This window comes from Neoarius graeffei, chromosome 3 (assembly GCF_027579695.1).
Source record: "Neoarius graeffei isolate fNeoGra1 chromosome 3, fNeoGra1.pri, whole genome shotgun sequence".
Classification (NCBI taxonomy): Eukaryota; Metazoa; Chordata; class Actinopteri; order Siluriformes; family Ariidae; genus Neoarius; species Neoarius graeffei.
The window spans coordinates 40,760,790-40,780,942 of record NC_083571.1 but is presented as its reverse complement, the minus strand read 5'-3'; the positions used below and the strand labels follow the sequence as shown (position 1 = coordinate 40,780,942).

Below are 20,153 nucleotides of genomic sequence, written 5' to 3'. Positions count from 1 at the left end.
GAAAGAATGAATGGGGCCATGTATCGTGAGATTTTGAGTGAAAACCTCCTTCAATCAGCAAGGGCATTGAAGATGAAACGTGGCTGGGTCTTTCAGCATGACAATGATCCCAAACACACCGCCCGGGCAATGAAGGAGTGGCTTCGTAAGAAGCATTTCAAGGTCCTGGAATGGCCTAGCCAGTCTCCAGATCTCAACCCCATAGAAAATCTTTGGAGGGAGTTGAAAGTCTGTGTTGCCCAGCGATAGCCCCAAAACATCACTGCTCTAGAGGAGATCTGCATGGAGGAATGGGCCAAGATACCAGCAACAGTGTGTGAAAACCGTGTGAAGACTTACAGAAAACGTTTAACCTCTGTCATTGCCAACAAAGGGTATATAACACAGTATTGAGATTAACTTTTGTTATTGACCAAATACTTATTTTCCACCATAATTTGCAAATAAATTCTTTAAAAATCAGACAATGTGATTTTTCTGGATTTTTTTTTCTCATTTTGTCTCTCATAGTTGAGGTATACCTATGATGAAAATTACAGGCCTCTCATCTTTTTAAGTGGGAGAACTTGCACAATTGGTGACTGACTAAATACTTTTTTGCCCCACTGTGTGTGTGTGTAATGTTTTTTATATATATATATATATATATATATATATATATATATATATATATGCGTACATGTTGATGGCTCGGACCTTGTTTTTACCATTCAGCTGACTTTTCAGGACCTGCCTTACTCTCTGGAGGTATTTGGCTGTGGTTGACTTCCCTGTGGCCTCTTCATGGTTTCCATTAGCCTGTGGGATGCCAAGGTACTTGTAGCTGTCTTGGATATCACCTATGTTGCCCTCTGGTAGGTCAATCCCTTCAGTCCGGATCATCTTGCCTCTCTTTGAGACCATCCGGCCACACTTGTCCAATCCGAATGACATCCCTATGTCATCGCTGTAGATCCGGGTGGTGTGGATCAGCGAGTCTATTTCTCGCTCATTCCTGGCATACAGCTTGATGTCATCCATGTAGAGCAGGTGGCTGATTGTTGCCCCACTACGGAATCGGTACCCGTAGCCACTCTTCGTGATGATCTGACTGAGGGGGTTCAGGCCTATGCAGAACAGCAGTGGTGATAGCGCATCTCCTTGGTATATGCCGCACTTGATGTTGACTTGGGCAATGGGTTTTGAGTTGGCCTCTAGGGTTGTCTTCCACATTTCCATTGAGTTCTGTATGAAGGTCCTTAGGTTCCTGTTGATCTTATACAGTTCCAGACATTCCAGTATCCATGTGTGTGGCATTGAGTCGTAGGCTTTCTTGTAGTCAATCCAGGCAGTGCACAGGTTGGTCTGTCTCTTCTTACAGTCTCGGGCGACTGTTCTATCGGCCAGTAGCTGGTGCTTGGCTCCTCTGGTGTTACTGCCAATTCCTTTCTGTGCCATGTGTATTGAGCCACATGCTTACTCATTTTTGCCGCAATGATGCTTGACAGGGCCTTCCATGTTGTGCAGAGACAGGTAATTGGCCTGTAGTTGGATGGGATGGGTCCCTTCTGGGGGTCCTTCATGATTAGGACTGTCCTGCCTTGGGTTAGCCATTCTGGGTGGGTTCCATCCCTCAGCAGCTGGTTCATCTGTGCTGCTAGGCGTTCATGGAGTGCAGTTAGCTTCTTCAGCCAGTACGTATGGATCATATCAGGGCCTGGTGCTGTCCAGCTCTTCATCTTTGACACTCTTTCTTGGACGTCTGCCATTGAGACGTCTTGTTCTGGGAGGTTGCTGTGGTCAGCTCTTAGGTCCACTAACCATTGGGCATCGGTGTTGTGTGATGCCTTTCTTTCCCATATGTCTTTCCAGTATTTTTCCACCTCAGCTCTTGGTGGGTCTGACCGGTTGTTGTTCCCCTGCCATTGAGAGTACACCTTGGCTGGTTCAGTGGAGAACAGCTTGTTTATCCTCCTGGGTGTATCTCCTCAACCGGGTGGCCAGAGCTGTTAGTCGCTGTTTGGCAGTTTCGAGTGCCTCTGGTATGGAGAGTGAGTTGTACTTCCTGGGCGCCATGTTCCCTTTCTGTAGTTCAGCTAGCTGGCTAACTTCTCTCCTTGCTGCCTTTATCTTGGCCTCTAATCGTCTCTTCCATGGTGGATACTGTTTGTTATGTCCCGAGCCCACCTTGTGTCCAAGCATCTCCATGATTACTGTTGCTGTACTGTGTATCAGCTTGTTGGTCTCAGTGATGGTTCTTGTGGAGATTGTCTTCAGAGCAGCATTCACATCTACTAGTAGATCTTCTGAAGGTACTTGGCAACTCAGCTTCGGTATTCGTCGGGGGCTCCAGGTTTCCAGTTGGGTCACGATCTTCCTTCTCAGGTCAGCAGCTCTTGTGTTGAGGCTGTTAGCTGTTGGGGCTTGGTACCCAATCTCTGGTTGTGGGGATGATGACATCTCCCCGCTGACCTGTCTTCCTGGCTCCCCCTTGCCGTAGCATCGTTGTTGTATTTCATTAATCTCTAGTTGTGATAGCAGATTTCGATTATGGATGTTGGAACACTGGGCTAATAGCTGTTTCTTTGTTAGCCTTGATTGTGGGTTTCGAAGTATCCAATGGTCCCACATTCGCTGCATGTATCCCCTCTCTCTGGGATTGATGTATAGTAGCATTCCAGCAAATCCGTATTTTCTGTCCTCGTCCATCGATGTCTTGTTCCAGTAGCCCATTTCTCATCAGTTTGCCCTGGTTCCCTAGCAACTGACGCAGACCTTGTTGACCCGGGCGACGTCTGAGCCGGTATGACTCTATCAGTTATGTTTTCACTCATTCCTGAGGTAGGCTGATATATCATGAGGGGTTTTTGCCTAAGGACCCTTACTGGATGATGTTTTGCCCCGACCGGGATTCGAACCCCGATCTCCTGCGTCGTAGTCAGTGAGCATTACCACTGTACTATCCAGCTGATATATATATATATATACACAGACACACACACACACACACACACACAAGTGCATCTCAAAAAATTAGAATACCATGAAAAAGTTCTTTTTTTTCATAATTTAATTAAAAAAGGTAAACTTTCATATATTCTATATTCATTACATGTAAAGTGAAATATTTAAAGTATTTTTGTTTTAATTTTGATGATTATGGCTTATAGCTCATGAAAATCAGAAATCCAGTATCTCAAATTATTAGAATATTCCCCAAGAGCAATCAAAAAAAAGGATTTACAATCCAGAAATGTCCAACTTCTGAAAAGTATATTCATTTATACACTCAATACTTGGTTGGGGCTCCTTTACCATGAATTACTGTATCAGTGCGGTGTGGCATGGAAGTGATCAGTCTGTGGCACTGCTGAGGTGTTATTGAAGCCCAGGTTGCTTTGATAGTGGCCTTCAGTGAATCTATATTTTTGGGTCGGGTGTTTCTCATCTTCCTCTTGACAATAACCCATAGATTCTCTATGGGGTTCAGGTCAGGCAAGTTGGCTGGCCAATCAAACACAGTAATATCATGGTCAGCAAACCATTTGGTAGTAGTTTTGGCACTGTGGGTAGGTGCTAAGTCCTGCTTGAAAAGGAAATCAGCATCTCCAAAAAGCTTGTCAACAGATGGAAGCATGAAGTGCTCTAAAATCTCTTGGTAGATGGCTGTGTTGACTTTGGACTTGATAAAATACAGTGGACCAACACCAGCAGATGACATGGCACCCCAAATCATCACAGACTGTGGAAACTTCACACTGGGCTTCAAACACCTTGGATTCTGTGCCTCTCCACTCTTCCTCCAGACTCTAGAACTGTGATTTCCAAATTAAATGCAAAATGTACTTTCATCTGAAAAGAGGACTTTGGACCACTGAGCAACAGTCCATTTCTTTCTCTCCTTTGGCCAGATAAGACACTTCTGACATTGTCTCTGGCTCAGGAGTAGCTTGATATTAGGAATGCGAAAGTTGTATCCCCTTTCTTGAAGATGTCTGTTCGTGATGGGTCTTGATACACTGACACCAGCCTCAGTCCACTCCTTGTGAAGCTCTCCCAAGTTCTTGAATCAATTTTTCTTGAAATCCTCTCAAGACTGCGGCCATCCCTGTTGCTTGTGCACCTTTTCCAGCCACCCTTTTCAGCAATGACCTTTTGTGGCTTACCCTCCTTGTGGAGGGCATCAGTGTAGAGGTCTGTGCGGGTCAGATTTTTCAGTCCCGCTCCCGCCCGCATTGTGCAGTCCCGCCCGCGCCCGCAAAGAATTATGATTTTCAGTCCCGCTCCCGCCTGCCATATTTTGTCCCGCTCCCGCCCGCAAATCCCGCATGATGCAGACGTTCGTGTTATTTCTCAGGAAAGTTCTTGTCTTGACACAGCGTGATGGTGCCCCGCCCCCTACTTTGAGTGGATTTGAGCATAAATATCTACAGCTCACATTCACGTTTGTTATTATTTACCTTGTTTCTGAATTCAGCATGTAGTGTCTCTAATAATAATAATAATAATAATAATTAGTGCTGTCAAGCGATTAAAATATTTAATCGCGAATCACACATTTTTATCACATGAGAAACCATTGTAATTCTCTGATCAGCATAAAAAAGTGAATGGGCTTGCTTTGTACCAATGGTGGTGTTTTATTTTTAATTGCAAAGCAGAGCTCGTAAGACAAGTGAATTGATTTACTGCTTGAGTTAGTCTACAACTCTAATCAGAGAGACAGGTTACACAGTGACGGTAGGCTTGACTCAATGCTATCCCAGAAATCCTTCCTGTAATATGCAAATTTGGCCACCTCTGATTGGACAGCCAAATTTGCATATTACAGGAAGGATTTCTGGGATAGCATTGAGTCAAGCCTACCGTCACTGTGTAACCTGTCTCTCTGATTAGAGTTGTAGACTAACGCAAGCAGTAAATCACTTCACTCATGGTTCTCTTGCTAGCTGGGTGTAAACTGCGAGTCATTAGAGTGATCAAAGGATTTCCCGTTAGGGTGATCAATGGCAAATTTAAGATGCCATTCCTCACTCAATCTGGCAATCTGACTCTCTCTGCAAATTTAGGCATCTTAAAATGTTTTTATTAATGCCAAATAAAATATACAGCACAAATTATATATGATAGACATAAATTAATAATTTATAAATTTTATTTCAAACACGTTTTTAGTTAGCGGGACTGCAGCTTATCACCGCTCCCGCCCGCGCTGCATATGTGCACTCCCGCAATGAGCTTTCAAAATTTGTCCCGCGCCGCACTGCTTTGCGGCGGGTCCCGCGGGACTCCCGCGGGAGTGCAGGGCTCTACATCAGTGATCATCTTCTGGACAACAGTCAAGTCAGCAGTCTTCCCCATGATTGTGGTTGTGTGTACTGAACTAGACCGAGAGATACACTGTGTTCATACTGTTTTACTCAAACTCGAAATGAAATATTCTAATATTTTGAGATGGGTTTTTTTTTGTGTTTTTGTACTGTATGCCATACTGATTAAAATTAAAATAGAAAAATGCTTGAAACATTTTAGTTTATGTGTAATGAGTCTATAATATATAACATTTTCACTTTCTTAAATAACATGGAAAATATTGAACTTTTTCACAATATTCTAATTTTTTGAGACGCACTAGTATATATACATACACACACATACACATATATATATTTTATATATACACACACATACACACGTGTACATACACATACACATTTTATTATATATATATATCTATATACACATGTGTGTGTGTATATATATATATATATATATATACATATATATATATATATATATATATATATATATATATATATATATACACATATATATACACACACACACACACACACACACACACACACACACACACACGAGGGTAAGTCATAAGTTCTAAGACAGATGTTATAATTTCAAAAGAATTCAATAAAGGAATACAAAGAAGGAATTCTCCAATGGAAACATTGCTTGCAGAAGTGTTTAGACTTAAATGGAGGAAATGTAGAGAAATAGCTTTGTTATTTTCATAAATAAAATATTTTTTTCATTTGTCTTAGAACTTTTTGACTCACCCTCGTGCGTGCGTGCGCATAAAGATGCAAATGACCAGCATATCAGCATTCGTACAGTACCATGGCTATACGTCTAGAACCCTCTTTCCAAAAACGTTGTGTCAAGTGTAAAATGTAAATAAAATCAAAATGCGATGATTTGCAAATCATGGAAACCCTATATTTCATGGAAAATAGTACAAAGACAACATATCAAATACGAAACTGAGAAATTTTATTTTATTTTTTAAAATAAGCTCATTTTGAATTTAATGCCAGGAACGTGTTTTAAAAAAACTGGGACGGGTCAATAAAAGACTGGAAAAGTTGTGTAATGATTTAAATTAAAAAAAAAAACAAAAACAAAAAACACCCATACCTGGAGGAACATCTCACAACTAATTAGGTTAATTGGCAACAGGTCAGTTACATGATTGGGAATAAAAAGAACACCCCAGAGAGGCGGAGTCTCTCAGAAGTAAAGATGGGGGGGGGGGGGGGGGGGGGGGTTTCCACCACTGTGTGGAAGACTGCCAGGGCAAATAGTGCAACAATTTCAGAATGATGTTCCTCAATGTAAAATTGCAAAGAATTTGGGATCACATCATCTATGGTACATAACATCATTAAAGCATTTCGAGAATCCCAAGAAATCTCTGTACGCAAGGGACAAGGCCAAAAACCAATATTGGATGCTCATGATCATTGGGCCCTCAGGAGGCACATCATTAAAAAGCCAGACACGATTCTGTCGTGGAAATCACTACATGGGCTCAGGAGTACTTCCAAAAATCATTGTCTGAACACAGTTTGTCATTGCATCCATAAATGCAAGTTAAACTCTACCATGCAAAGAAAACAAACAAGATCTAGAAACACTGCCACCTTCTCTGGGCTTTAGCGCATTTAAGATGGCCTGAGGCAAAATGGAAAACTGTCCTGTGGTCTGATGAATCGAAATTTGAAATTCTTTTTGTAAAATCATGGATACCACATCCTGCAGGCTAAAGAGGAGAGGAACCATCCGGCTCCTTATTGGTGCACAGTTCAAAAGTCAGCATCCAGGATGGCATTCGGGTGCATTAGTACACATGGCATGGGTGGCTTGCACATCTGAGAAGGCACCATTAATGCTGACTGACATACTGTTTACAGGTTTTGGAGCAACATATGCTGCCATCATGATGACATCTTTTCAGGGAAGGCCTTGCTTATTTCAGTAAGACAAACCACATTCTGCATGTATTATAACTACATAGCTCCATTAAAAAAAAAGGGGGGGGGGTGCAGATGCTAAAGTGGCCTGCCTGCAGTCTAGACCCGTCGCCCATTGAAAACATCAGACGCATTATGAAATAAAAATTGCAAGAAAGAGACCCTGAATTGTTGAGCAGCTGTAATCCTATATCAAGCAAGAATGGGAGACTTCATTTACAAAACTACAGCAACTGGTCTCCTCATTTCCCAAATATTTAGTGTGTTGTTAAAAGAAAAGGTGATGCAACACAGTGGTAAACATGCCTGTCCCATGTTGCTGGCATCAAATTCAAAGTGACCATATATTTTTCAAACAATAAAATTTCTCAGTTTTGACATTTGATATGTTGTCTTTGTACAATTTTTAATGAAATATAGGACTTCCATGATTTGCAAATTATCACATTCTACAGTGTTCCAACTTCTTTTTGAAAACAGGTTTGTATGTCACACCCAAATTAAAAATAAAATGTATTTACTTTGGATGGAACAAATATTTTTAGGGGTGTAACAATGCCATTATCTGGATTTGTGTATTGCTGCAAATATTTGATCTGTATCTGCATTTGGAATTAAAATTGTGAGTGGTATATTTTGTTTGTTCTTCCAGAAATACAGAAAAAATAATGCTGTAGGAAAAGGAAGTTAACAAATATCAATTTGCAGAACATAACTTGTTCTAATCCTGAACTTGTATACTTAGTCAAACAGCAAAAGAAAAATTCTTATTGAAAGTCCAAGTGCCCTTACAGAAGGTCTGGATTTTTAGTATGGGATAAGTATTGTGTTGCTGAAATATATAACTGCTGCAAACACTGTCCCTAAAGTGTGAGTGCGCTGTGGTAGGAACACCAAACGTACCCAGTAAGGCTTGCAAATTGCCAGAGCTGTGGTCCTCTCCACATCTACAGCATCTCAAAACAATTATGCCACCCAGAACACCATCTTCACTGGCCAGGAATGGTGAGCCTGTAAAATACATATAGTACTCACCTTTACATATGCAGCGTTTTACACTTTTGTATAAATAGTTCTACCTTTGAATAGGGGACATCCCTTGTGTGTGATGACTTTTTTAACCTTGAAGAAAACCATTTCATATTAATTCTATGAATTAAATTAAAAACAAAAAAATGTAATACATTTTTACCACTTTTCATTTTATGTTGTCCTCAGGTGTTGTCATTTTTCCTACAAACTTGAAATAATAATGAAATATTATGCTAATAATATTCAATTAAAAGTATAATTACTATTCTAATAATATTTAATAAAAACACTTACCAGCATCAGTGGTTTAAAAAGGACAGAATCTGATTACAACCAACCTTTTTTAAACCTCAGATAAAAATAAAGCTTAGAAATTGGCTGAAAATTATTTGGAATAGTCAGATCAAGACCAGGATTCTTAAGGAGTGGCTGAACTATGGCACACCTAAAACAAGATGGATTTGTACATGTAGTTTGAGAGTTGTTAAAAATTGTCAGTATGCTCAGATCAACTGTTTCAGTCCAGGGCTATTGTGGAGCAGGTAGTGGGCAGTCAATGATGTGGAGCTCTAGTAACTGCATGAAAAATGTAAAAACAAACAAACAAACAAAAAATCTACGTGTGCCATGGGAGCTGGGGTGGATGCCATCTCTACTTTAAAAGTCTCGTTCCCAAAATGGATCAAAATTGTTAACAAAAATCCAGATTGTGTGATGAGCAAACTAATTGTAGTCGTATGGAGAGAGAGCAGTCTGCTGAAACACCCTATACCTTGGCAGACTTCAGACTGCTGCCTGGTTGTGTCGTTGGTGCCAACATGGCCAACAAGGTTTTCTTCAAGGACTTCTCTGTATTTACTTGCATTCATCCTTCCCTCAGTTCTGACCAACATCCCTTTCCCTACCTCTTAGAAACTCCATAACATGATGCCCTTCTAGCCCAGTTGCCATGTTTGGCCAAACAACAATTTGGTGGTTCCAAACTTCTTCCATTTCACAATAATGGAGACCACTGGGCTCTTGGGAACATTCAATGCTTCAGAAATTTTTTTATACCCTTGCCCCGGCCTATGTCTTGTCACAATTTGATTGCAGAGGTCTACAGATAGTTCCTTGGACTCCATGGCTTGGTTTTTGGTCCAACATGCCCTGTGAATTGTGGGACCTTATGCACACATACAGATGTATACCATTATAAATCACACCTAAAATCACTAATTCAAATCAATTTAATTTGCCACAGGTAGACTCCCGATAGGTTCTGGAGATATTTCAAGATAATAAAAGCAAATAGTGTGAAACTAGGTTGAATTCTGAGTGCCTTAGCCAAGAGTCTGAATACTTAGCTAAATGACATGCAAGCAGGCATGGCAAGGAGGAAAAATTCTAAGAGGATCCCCCCCTTTGTCATTATGGATTACTATATATAAATTTATGGCCAAAAATGTAAATTTAATATATTTTAAATAAAAAAAAAAGTGAAGGGGTCAGAATACTTCCTGAACCCACTGTGTACGCTCCTCTCCACTTTAAAAGAAACACCTGTACACCTGCTCATTTATGCGGCTACCCAATTAGCCATTCATGTGGCAGCAGCACAAGACACAGATATACAGATACAGGTCAAAAGATTCAGCTAATGTTCACATTAAACATCAGAATGGGGGGAAAAGTATTATCTCTGTGACTTTAACCATGGCATGGTTGTTGGTGCCAGATGTACTAGTTTGGGCATTTCATAAACTGCTGAACTTCACACACAACAGTCTCTGGAGTTTTCACAGTAAGGTACAAAAAGCATCCTGTGTGCAGGGGATCTGCAGGATCTTGTTGATGAGAGAGATCAGAGAAAAACCCATCCAGTTCCACTCCTGTCAGCCAAGAACAAGAATCTGAGGCCATCATGGGCACAGACTCACTGAAACTGGACAGTTGAAGACTGGAAAAAGATCAGTTGATTTTTTGTTTTGTTAATCTTCAGCTGTACAGTTTTGATGATTTTTGTTTGTGGTTGACTGGAGTGGAACCCATTGCTGTAATCTGCTGTTGCAGCCCATCCACCCCAAGGTTTGATGTGAACATTAACGGAAGTTCTTGACCTGTATCTGGCAGAATCTCTTGATCCATATCTGTACATGGTGGCAGCAGTCCAATGCATAAAATTAAGCAGATAGAGCATCAGCTTCTGGTAATTAGAATGATGAAAAATATGATCTTATGGATTTTGATCATGGCATGATTGCTGGTGCCAGATGGGATGCTTCTGAAGAACTTTTTTTTTTTAAAGAGAGAAAAGGGAGCCCAATATTAGTACAGTGTTCCTAACAAAGTGTTCCAAGGGGGAGGGGAGGGGGGAGAGAGAGAGAGAGAGAGAGAGAGAGCGCGTGCGTGTGTGTAGGGATGTTACTACAGGTCCTAAACTAAAATGTGTTCCTACATTGCATGTATCCCAATCACAAGCAAATTATCACATTTTTGGACGTTTTCAAGAATTCAGCTGTCGAGACCGGCGTTCACATGGAGCATCACGTGGATGATAAGGTCAAATGTCCTCACCAATAAACTTGTTTTGCATAGCTTCCAGGAGAGCCTGATGAGCGTTGTCAGCCTGCATAGCTGTGGAGCACTCTCTAGCTAACATGGTGCGCATCAGATGCTCTCCACATCCTGTGACAATCAACAAGAAGATTCAGCAACAGATTATAACCTTTAGTTAATACATGTATGTATACTTACTCTGTGCTCTTTCTAACTTGCTTAAAAGCTGGATGACTGAACTAAAATTTATACATAAAGCTGTATTTTCTTGCTAGCTTAAGTCTCAGAATAGGCCAAAATATCTTTCACCACAAAGTTGTGTTCATACCTGAGGTACTCACAGCTGTAGAATAAGGTCGAGCATCATGAGCATTTTCAGCCCAACAGCCACACCCATACTGAGCAGCCTTAGAAAAAGAGAGTAAGATACAAAAAGACATCTGTTACTACTGCAGCCAAGCCTTCACATAAAGACAAGAGAAAAATTATTCCAAGAAAATAAAACTAGTATTCAGCAGTTTTATATGTGGAGGACTCACTGACTGCAGCAAACTACAGTTAATAACACCTCAGAAGGAACACTGATTCTTACCTGGCCTACTCGCCCTGGGTGTTTCATAGCTAAACCTCCACTAGAGACAGCGGCTGCAACATTCCCTTGCTGATCCACAACAACAGCACCAACTGTGTCCAGAGAGGCAGGCTCCTCTAAATCCACCATTTCATTCACCTGCTGAAAGAAATCCTAATTACTGTTCTATGCACCAAATTACCAAACAGATGCAGTTTCATGCACAGAAGATTGTAAAATAAGTCAACTTGATTTATATAGCACTTTAAAAACAGCCTTTACTGACCAAAGTGCTTTTACATAGATCATTAAATAACAATAAAACACAATCTGCTCTTGAATACATTCAAGTCACATCGAATGCCAATGAAAACAGATGAGGTTTAAGTATCGATTTAAAGGGTAAAATACAACACTGTTTCAAAAAAAAAAAGTTGGAGCACTGTGTAAACTGCAAATAAAAACAATGTGATTTGCAATTCATGGAAACCCTATATTTCACTGAAAATAATACAAAAATAACACAGCAAATGTTGAAACTGAGAAATTTTATCTATTTATTTTTAATATATGCTCATTTTGAATTTAATGCTGGCAACAAGCTTCAAAAACATATGGACAAAGGCATGTTTACCACTGTGTTGCATCACCTCTTCTTTTAACAACACACTGTAAACGTTTGAGAACTGAAGAGACCAGTTGCTGCAATTCTGAAAGTGATATGATGTTCCATTCTTGCCTGATAATGGATTTCAGCTGCTCAACAGTTCAGGGTCTCTTTTGTAGTATCTTACATATCATAATGCACAAAATGTTTTCAATGGGAGACAGGTCTGGACTGCAGGCAGATCAATTTAGCACCCAAACACTTTTACTACAAAACTGTGCAGTTGTAATATATGTAGCATGCGGCCTGGCATTATCTTGCTGAAATAAACAAGTCCTTCTCTGAAAAAGATGTTGTCTGGATGGCACTGTGTTGCTTCAAAACCTGCATACATCATTCAGCATTAATGGTGCCTTCCCAGATGTGCAAGCTACCTAGGCCATGAACACTAATGCAGCCCCATACCATCACAGTTGCTGGCTTTTGAACTGTGCTGATAAGCTGGATGATCCCTCTCCTCGATTTCCAGAGGAAACAGTGCCCATGACACTCAAAAGAATTTCACATTTCAAATTGTCAGATCATAGGACAGTTTTTCAATTTGCCTTAGTCCATCGCAACTGAGCTCGGGCCCAGAAAAGGCAGCAGCGTTTCTGGATATTGTTTATACATGGTTTGAACTTGCATTTGTTGATGTAATGACAAACTGTGCTCAAAGATGATGGTTTTTGGATCAATGATCGACTGTGTGGTCGTATCATCATATATACGGCCATACGTCTTGGACACTCGGGTAAAGAGAGGTGCAGAGCTGTCAACTGATCACCACCTGGTGGCGAGTTGGCTCAGATGACGGGGGAGGGTGCCGGACAGACCTGGTAAACCCAAGCATGTAGCGAGAGTGAACTGGGAACGTCTGGCAGAGTCCTCTGTTCATGAGGTCTTCAATTCCCACCTCCGGAAGAGCTTTTTGTGCATCCCGGGGGCGGTTCAGGACATGGAATCCAAATGGACCGTGTTCAAAGCCTCCATAGTAGAGGCGGCTGGTAGGAGCTGTGGCCAAAAGGTCGTCGGTGCCTGTCATGGCGGTAACCTAAGAACCCACTGGTGGACACCAGTGGTGAAGGAAGCCATCAAGCTGAAGAAAGAGGCCTTTCAGGGTTGGTTGGCCCAGGGGTCACTTGAGGCAGCAGGCAGGTACCAGGAGGCCAGAAGGGCTGCAGCTTCAACAGTTGCTGAAGCAAAAACCTGGGTGTGGGACGAGTTCGGGGAGGCCATGGAGAAGGCCTTTTGGTTAGCCTCAAGGAAGTTCTAGCAAACCGTTCGGCGATTCAAGAAAGGGAAGCAGAGCTTGCCTCAGGCTGTACGCAGCTGGTGAGCAAAACTGCTGACCTGGTGAGCAAAACTGCTGACATTGTCAGGCGATGGCAGGAGCACTTTAAGGAACTCCTGAATCCGTCCGACATGTCCTCCATGGAGGAGGTGGTGTCTAAGGACTCAGGGGAAACTTCACCATATCTCTGGCAGAGGTCACTGAGGCAGTCAAGAAGCTCCTTGGTGGCAAGGCGCCAGGGGTGAATGATACACCTTGAGATGCTGAAGGCTCTGGACATTGTTGGGCTGTCTTGGCTGACATGCCTCTTCAATGTTGCGTGGAGGTTGGGTACAATGCCCTTGGAGTGGCAGACCAGGGTGGTGGGTTCTCTTTTCAAAAAGGGGGACCAGAGAGTGTGCTCCAATTATAAGGGTATCACATTGCTCAGCCTCCCCAGGAAAGTTTATTCCAGGGTGCTGGAAAGGAGGCTCCAACCAATTGTCAAACCTCAGATTCAGGAGGAGCAATGCAGATTCCATCCTGGCTGTGGAATGGTGGACCAGCTCTTTCCCCTAGCAGGGCTGTGTGTGTGTGTGTGTGGGGGGGGTGTCACGGGAGTATGACCAGCCAGTCTATATGTGCTTTGCAGATTTGGAAAAGGCTTACGACTGTATCCCCCGGGGACTCTTGTAGGGGGGCACTGCGGGAGTATGGGGTATCGGGACCATTGCTACAAGCTATCTGGTCCTTGTACAACCAAAGTAAGAGCTGTGTCCGAATTTTCGGCACGAAGTCAAACACAATTCCGGTGGGTGCTGGACTCCATCAAGGCTGCCCCTTGTCACTGATCCTGTTTGTGATGTCCACGCATGGGATCTCAAGGGGCAGCCGGTGTGAGGATGGTGTCCGGTTTGGGAACCTCAGAACTGGCATCTCTGCTTTTTGCAGATGACATGGTTCTGTTGGCTTCTTCAGAGCGTGACCTTCAGCAAGCACTGGAACGGTTTGCAGCCAAGAGTGAAGTAGCTGGGATGAGAGTCAGCACCTCCAATTCTGAAGCCATTGTTCTCTGCTGGAAAATGGTGACATGCCCCTCCAGGTTGGGAGTGAGTTGCTGCCTCAAGTGAAAGAGTTCAAGTATCTTGGGGTCTTCTTCACGAGTGACGGCAAAATGGAGTGCGAGATGGACAGGTGGACTGGGGCGGGATCAGCAGTAATGCAGGTGTTGTACCAGTCTGTCGTGGTGAAGAGGGAGCTGAGCCGGAAGGCAAAGCTTTTGATTTACCAATCAATCTACATTTCAACCCTCACCTATGGTCATGAGCTTTGGGTAGTGACCGAAAGGATGAGATCGCGGATGCAGGCAGCTAAAATAAGCTTTCTCTGGAGGGTGGCTGGGCTCACCCTCAGAGATAGGGTGAGGAGCACAGACATCTGGAGGAATCTCGGAGTCAAGCTGCTGCTCCATGTTGAAAGGAGTCAGCTGAGGTGGTCTGAGCATCTGATGAGGATGCCTCCTGGGTGCTTTCCTTTGGAGGTTTTGAAGGCACGTTCAACTGGGAAGAGATCTTGGGGTAGACCCAGAACACTCTGGAGATATTATGCATCTCATCTGGCCTGGGAGTGCCTTGGAATCCCCCCTAGGAAGAACTGGAAAGTGTTGCTGGGGAGAGGAACACATGGAATACCCTGCTTAGCCTACTGTCACCGCGACCTGACTTCAGATAAGCGGAAGAAAATGGATGAATAGAAGGAAGTTTTTAAACATCCAACTTTTGATATTCTTTGTCATGAAGCCTATGTAAGGAGTCTGGATCATTTGGTTGCAAGGGCAAACATATCTGTGTACCATTCGCATAACAATGAAAACCAAATGTTATGCTTCTGAATGATATCTCCCAAAGGGAACAAATATACAGAGAGAGAAAGAAAGGGGGGGGGGGGGGGCAGGACCCAGAATAGACCATAATTTATTGCTGCAACTTCAACACCAACACAACATTTAAAACATGCAATCACACTATGGTCTCCAGAATTGAAGGCTGCGCTGTAACAAAATTAAAATGGCACAATTACCACAATCAGCAAATCATTTGTTACCTTCAAAAGGGCAGATTCCATGCTGTGAAATACCCTAAAACATGACTGAAAGACTTCACATATGATGTCTTCAGAAATGAGACAAACTGGGAAGAGACAACTTTTTCCCAAAATTTTTAGAGAGAAATGATGGTTTTGAAATAGGTTGGAAGTATAACAAATCACATGTCCCAATTATTGACAACCCCAGGGTTCTTGGAATGCTTATGAATATAATGTACCTGAATAAGCTTATTTACTTTTTATTTTAACCCTACCTTGAAACTTTAGGAAGTCTTATGACTTCTTGTTCAACTTTATGTTTGGGGTATAAATGTGAGGTGAAACAAAGGCCAAATTCCTTTACTCATTCAGCATCAGCCAATTTTTTTTAAACTAATGACAAATGTAAATGCCTAGAATTTGCTAGATCTGACTGGAATTTTAAATAGAACTGGGCTCTATGGTTACTTTTCCATCCACATTTGAAATGCCTTAGCATCTAATAAGCCAACTGATGATACCTTGGCAAGGCCCCAGTAGTCTCATATTTAGGGTACATGTTAAGATAATGTAATATGATTGCTATGGGTTATTAAGTTGGACAGCTTTATCTATACATTGACCTTGGATCACAGGCCCAGAGGGTTTTAAAGAATGTACCATGGAGTTAGGCCTAGATACTAAGAACAGATAACACCTGAAAGTATATTGAAGTTTCAGTTAAAGAAAAACAAACAAAACAATAACACTTTTAAAACAAGTTTTGTGCCTACTTGCATATTTCCCAAGAAGATAAGGAGAAAAGAGTGAGAAATCTAACAATTAGTCATAGTCGGCAAGATATGACAGATGCTGTGAGCATTTTTTCAATGGGGAAACAACAAAGCATTCATGTCATGGAACTGAGACACCAGTCCTTTTTCCAGCTGTGGAATATTTCAAAGCCCTTCAGCCATATCACAACAACCTATGAAAAACTAAACGCAAGAAAAAATTTGCAAGCAATTTTGGGTGGATATTGTATTGCATGCACCCTTTATTGTCACACCGTATTGCATAAAGCAATGCTTTAAAATTCTTTTGTATTCCTACTCATTCAAGGGTGTAGCCATATTGGCATTTTGTGGGCAGTGTCAAAGGTTAGCATGACATAGAATTATTGATAGGTTTCCTGTAACTTGATTGGCTTGCTTCTCCTGACACTGATGTAGCCAGATGTACAAAACATTGTTGAAAAATAGCGGCGTGCAAAGCTGATGGTTGCAAAATAAATATAGCCACAAGCGACAGTGAGGGGTCCTTGCACCTCCGATTCCACAACCCGTCACACGTTTTCATCATACAATGCACATGCATCTGAGATGCGAGACAGAAGCCTAGGTATCTTATCTGTGTGCCACCAGTGATGAGATTTTAGGCAATGGAGTCATGACTGTCCAGATCCAAATAGTGGTGGAAACCAGAGGGTCACTTTGGGCATGTGGATATCACCACAACCATCATATCCTGTGACGTTTGAGCCATATCAGACAATGCATGGTGAATTTGAGACATTTCCTGTTTGCGTGGCTTAACATATATAAATTTATTGTTTCACCATTTCAACATCTTGTGTGTACCAAATTTCATGAGTGAGTTTTTAGGCAATGGAGTCAATACTGTCCAGGTTCAAATGGTGGCGCTATACCAGAGGGTCACTTTGGGTATGTGGAGATCATCAGAACCATCATATGGCAAAACATATCAATTTATTGGTTCACCATTTCAACATCATGCAAGATATCGCAAATCCTATTGCAATTCAATTGGCTAATACAACATCCAGTTCAGTTTTGTTCATCTTGAGGCACCCCACACACCTACAAAATTTGACATGGAAAGGTGAAACTATATACCAGGCAGAAGTATCAATGATGTGGGGGCACTATGGAGTCCCCTGGACACATCCGGGGTCAAGCCTCTATCCCTGAGTAGCGGTAGCCAGGACTGATGTGTGTACTAAATTTCATGAGAGAGTTTTTAGGCAATGGAGTCAATACTGTCCAGGTCCAAATGGTGGTGCTATACCAGAGTGTCACTTTGGGCATGTGGAGATCATCAGAACCATCATATCCTATAACCTGTGAAGTTTGAGCCATATCAGGCAATGGATGCTGAATTTATAACACACTTCCTGTTTGTGTGGCGTAACAAATTTACTGGTTCACCATTTTAACATCATGCAAGATATCACAAATCCCTTCACAATTTAAAATGAGCACCAACTTGACATCACGTATACCAAATATGGCATGAATCCAACAAACCGCCTAGGAGGAATACGTCAAAATGTAATGTGTTTAGGCAATGGAGTCATTACTGTCCAGGTCCAAATGGTGGCGATATACCAGAGGGTCATTTTGGGCATCTGGATATCAGAACCATCATATCCTATAACCTGTGAAGTTCGAATCATATTAGGCAATGCATGGTGAATTTAGGACATGCATTTAGGACATGCATTTATAAGTGCACGTGGCACCAGGACACCTTAGGTCGGCGGTCGATGATCGACTTTGTTGTCGTTTCATCTGATCTCTGGCCCTATGTCTTGGACACTCTGGTGAAGCGAGGGTGCCTGTCATGGCGGCAATCCTCGAACCCGGTGGTGGACACTGGAAGTAAGGGATGCCGTCAAGCTGAAGGAGTCCTATTGGGCCATGTTGGCCTCCGGGACTCCTGAGGCAGCTGATGGGTATCGGCAGGCCAGGCATGCCACAGCTCGGGCAGTTGCGGAGGCAAAAACTCAGAATTGGGAGGAGTTTGGTGAGGCCATGGAGGAGGACTATTGGCCAGCCTCGAAGAAATTCTGGCAAATCGTCCGGCGCCTCAGGAGGGGGAAGCAGTACTCTGCCGACACTGTTTACAGTGCGGGGGGGGGAGCTGTTGACCTCAACTGGGGATATTGTCAGGCGGTGGAAGGAATACTTCGAGGATCTCCTCAATCCCACCGTCATATCTTCCATTGAGGAAGCGGAGGCTGATGACTCAGAGGTTGACTCATCCATTACACAAGCCGAAGTCACTGAGGAGGTTTGCAAGCTCCTCGGTGGCAAGGCACCAGGGGTGGATGAGATCCGCCCTGAGTATCTCAAGTCTCTGGATGTTGTGGGGCTGTCTTGGCTGACATGCCTCTGCAACATCGCATGGCAGTTGGGGACAGTGCCTCTGGAGTGACAGACCGGGGTGGTGGTCCCTCTTTTTAAGAAAGGGGACTGGAGAGTGTGCTCCAATTATAGGGGAATCACACTTCTCAGCCTTCCCGGGAAGGTTTACTCCAGGGTACTGGAGAGGAGAATTCGGCCAATAGTCAAACCTCGGATCCAGGAGGAACAATGCGGTTTTCGTCCTGGTCGTGGAACACTGGACCAGCTCTATACCCTTCATAGGGTGCTCGAGGGTTCATGGGAGTTTGCCCAACCACTCCACATGTGCTTTGTGGATCTGGAGAAGGCATTCGACCGTGTCCCTCGTGGTATCCTGTGGGGGGTGCTTCGGGAGTATGGGGGTCGGGGATCTTTGCTAAGGGCTGTCCAGTCCCTGTACGAACAGAGCAGGAGTCTGGTTCGCATTGCCAGCAGTAAGTCAGACCTGTTCCCAGTGCATGTTGGACTCCGGCAGGGCTGCCCTTTGTCACCGGTTCTGTTCATAATTTTTATGGACAGAATTTCTAGGTGCAGCCATGGGCCGGAGGGAATCCTGTTTGGGAGCCACAGGATTTCATCTCTGCTTTTTGTGGATGATGTTGTCCTGTTGGCTTCTTCAAACCAGGACCTTCAGCATGCACTGGGGTGATTTGCAGCCGAGTGTGAAGCGGCTGGGATGAGAATCAGCACCTCCAAGTCCGAGGCCATGGTTCTCGACTGGAAAAGGGTGGCTTGCCCTCTTCAGGTCGGTGGAGAAGTCGTGCCTCAACTGGAGGAGTTTAAGTATCTCAGGATCTTGTTCACGAGTGAGGGAAGGATGGAGCGTGAGATCAACAGGCAGATCAGTGCAGCTTCTGCAGTGATGCGGTCGCTTTACCAGTCCGTCGTGGTGAAGGAGCTGAGCCAAAAGGCGAAGCTCTCAATTTACCGGTCGATCTACGTTCCAACTCTCACCTATGGTCATGAGCTTTGGGTAATGACCGAAAGAACAAGATCACGGATACAAGCAGCCAAAATGAGTTTCCTTCGCAGGGTGGCTGGGCACTAGGAGATAGGGTGAGAAGCACAGTCACTCAGGAGGACCTCGGAGTAGAGCCGCTGCTCCTCCACATCAAGAGGAATCAGCTGTGGTGGCTCAGGCATCTCTTTTGGATGCCTCCTGGACGCCTCCCTGGGGAGGTGTTCCAGGCATGTCCCCCCGGGAGGAGGCCCCGGGGAAGACCCAGGACACGCTGGAGGGACCATGTCTCTTGGCTGGCCTGGGAATGCCTCTGTGTTCTTCCCGAGGAGCTGGCCGAGGTGTCTGGGGAGAGGGAAGTTTGGGCTTCCATGCTCAGACTGCTGCCTCCGCGATCCGGCCCCGGATAAGCGGAAGAAGACAAGACGAGACACATATATATATAAAAACATGCATACATACACACAAATAAATTTTATATATATCACCCCCCCCAACAAATGTGTCAGTAAATAATCCCACATTATTTTTTAAAAAGCAAATTAAAATTAAGTGCTGGATAAAAACCCATCTCTCTTATGTAAATAAAGAGATACATTTTGTTGTCCGTTGGACAAT

General features: G+C 43.2%; 1 protein-coding gene across 8 annotated transcripts in view; it reads right to left on the bottom strand.

Moving 5' to 3' along the window:
- tasp1 (taspase, threonine aspartase, 1) overlaps positions 1-20,153 on the bottom strand; it is a 179,698-nt gene that overhangs the window by 41,646 nt on the left and 117,899 nt on the right. For 7 of the 8 annotated variants that reach the window (XM_060916843.1, XM_060916841.1, XM_060916842.1 and 4 more), the window contains exons 9-12: positions 11,410-11,550; positions 11,146-11,224; positions 10,836-10,946; positions 8,151-8,258 (exon numbers count right to left, since the gene is read on the bottom strand). In XM_060916843.1, the coding sequence (XP_060772826.1) occupies positions 8,151-8,258; positions 10,836-10,946; positions 11,146-11,224; positions 11,410-11,550 (439 nt within the window). The remainder of the gene's footprint in view (positions 1-8,150; positions 8,259-10,835; positions 10,947-11,145; positions 11,225-11,409; positions 11,551-20,153) is intronic. The other variant, XM_060916848.1, reaches the window with a different exon arrangement.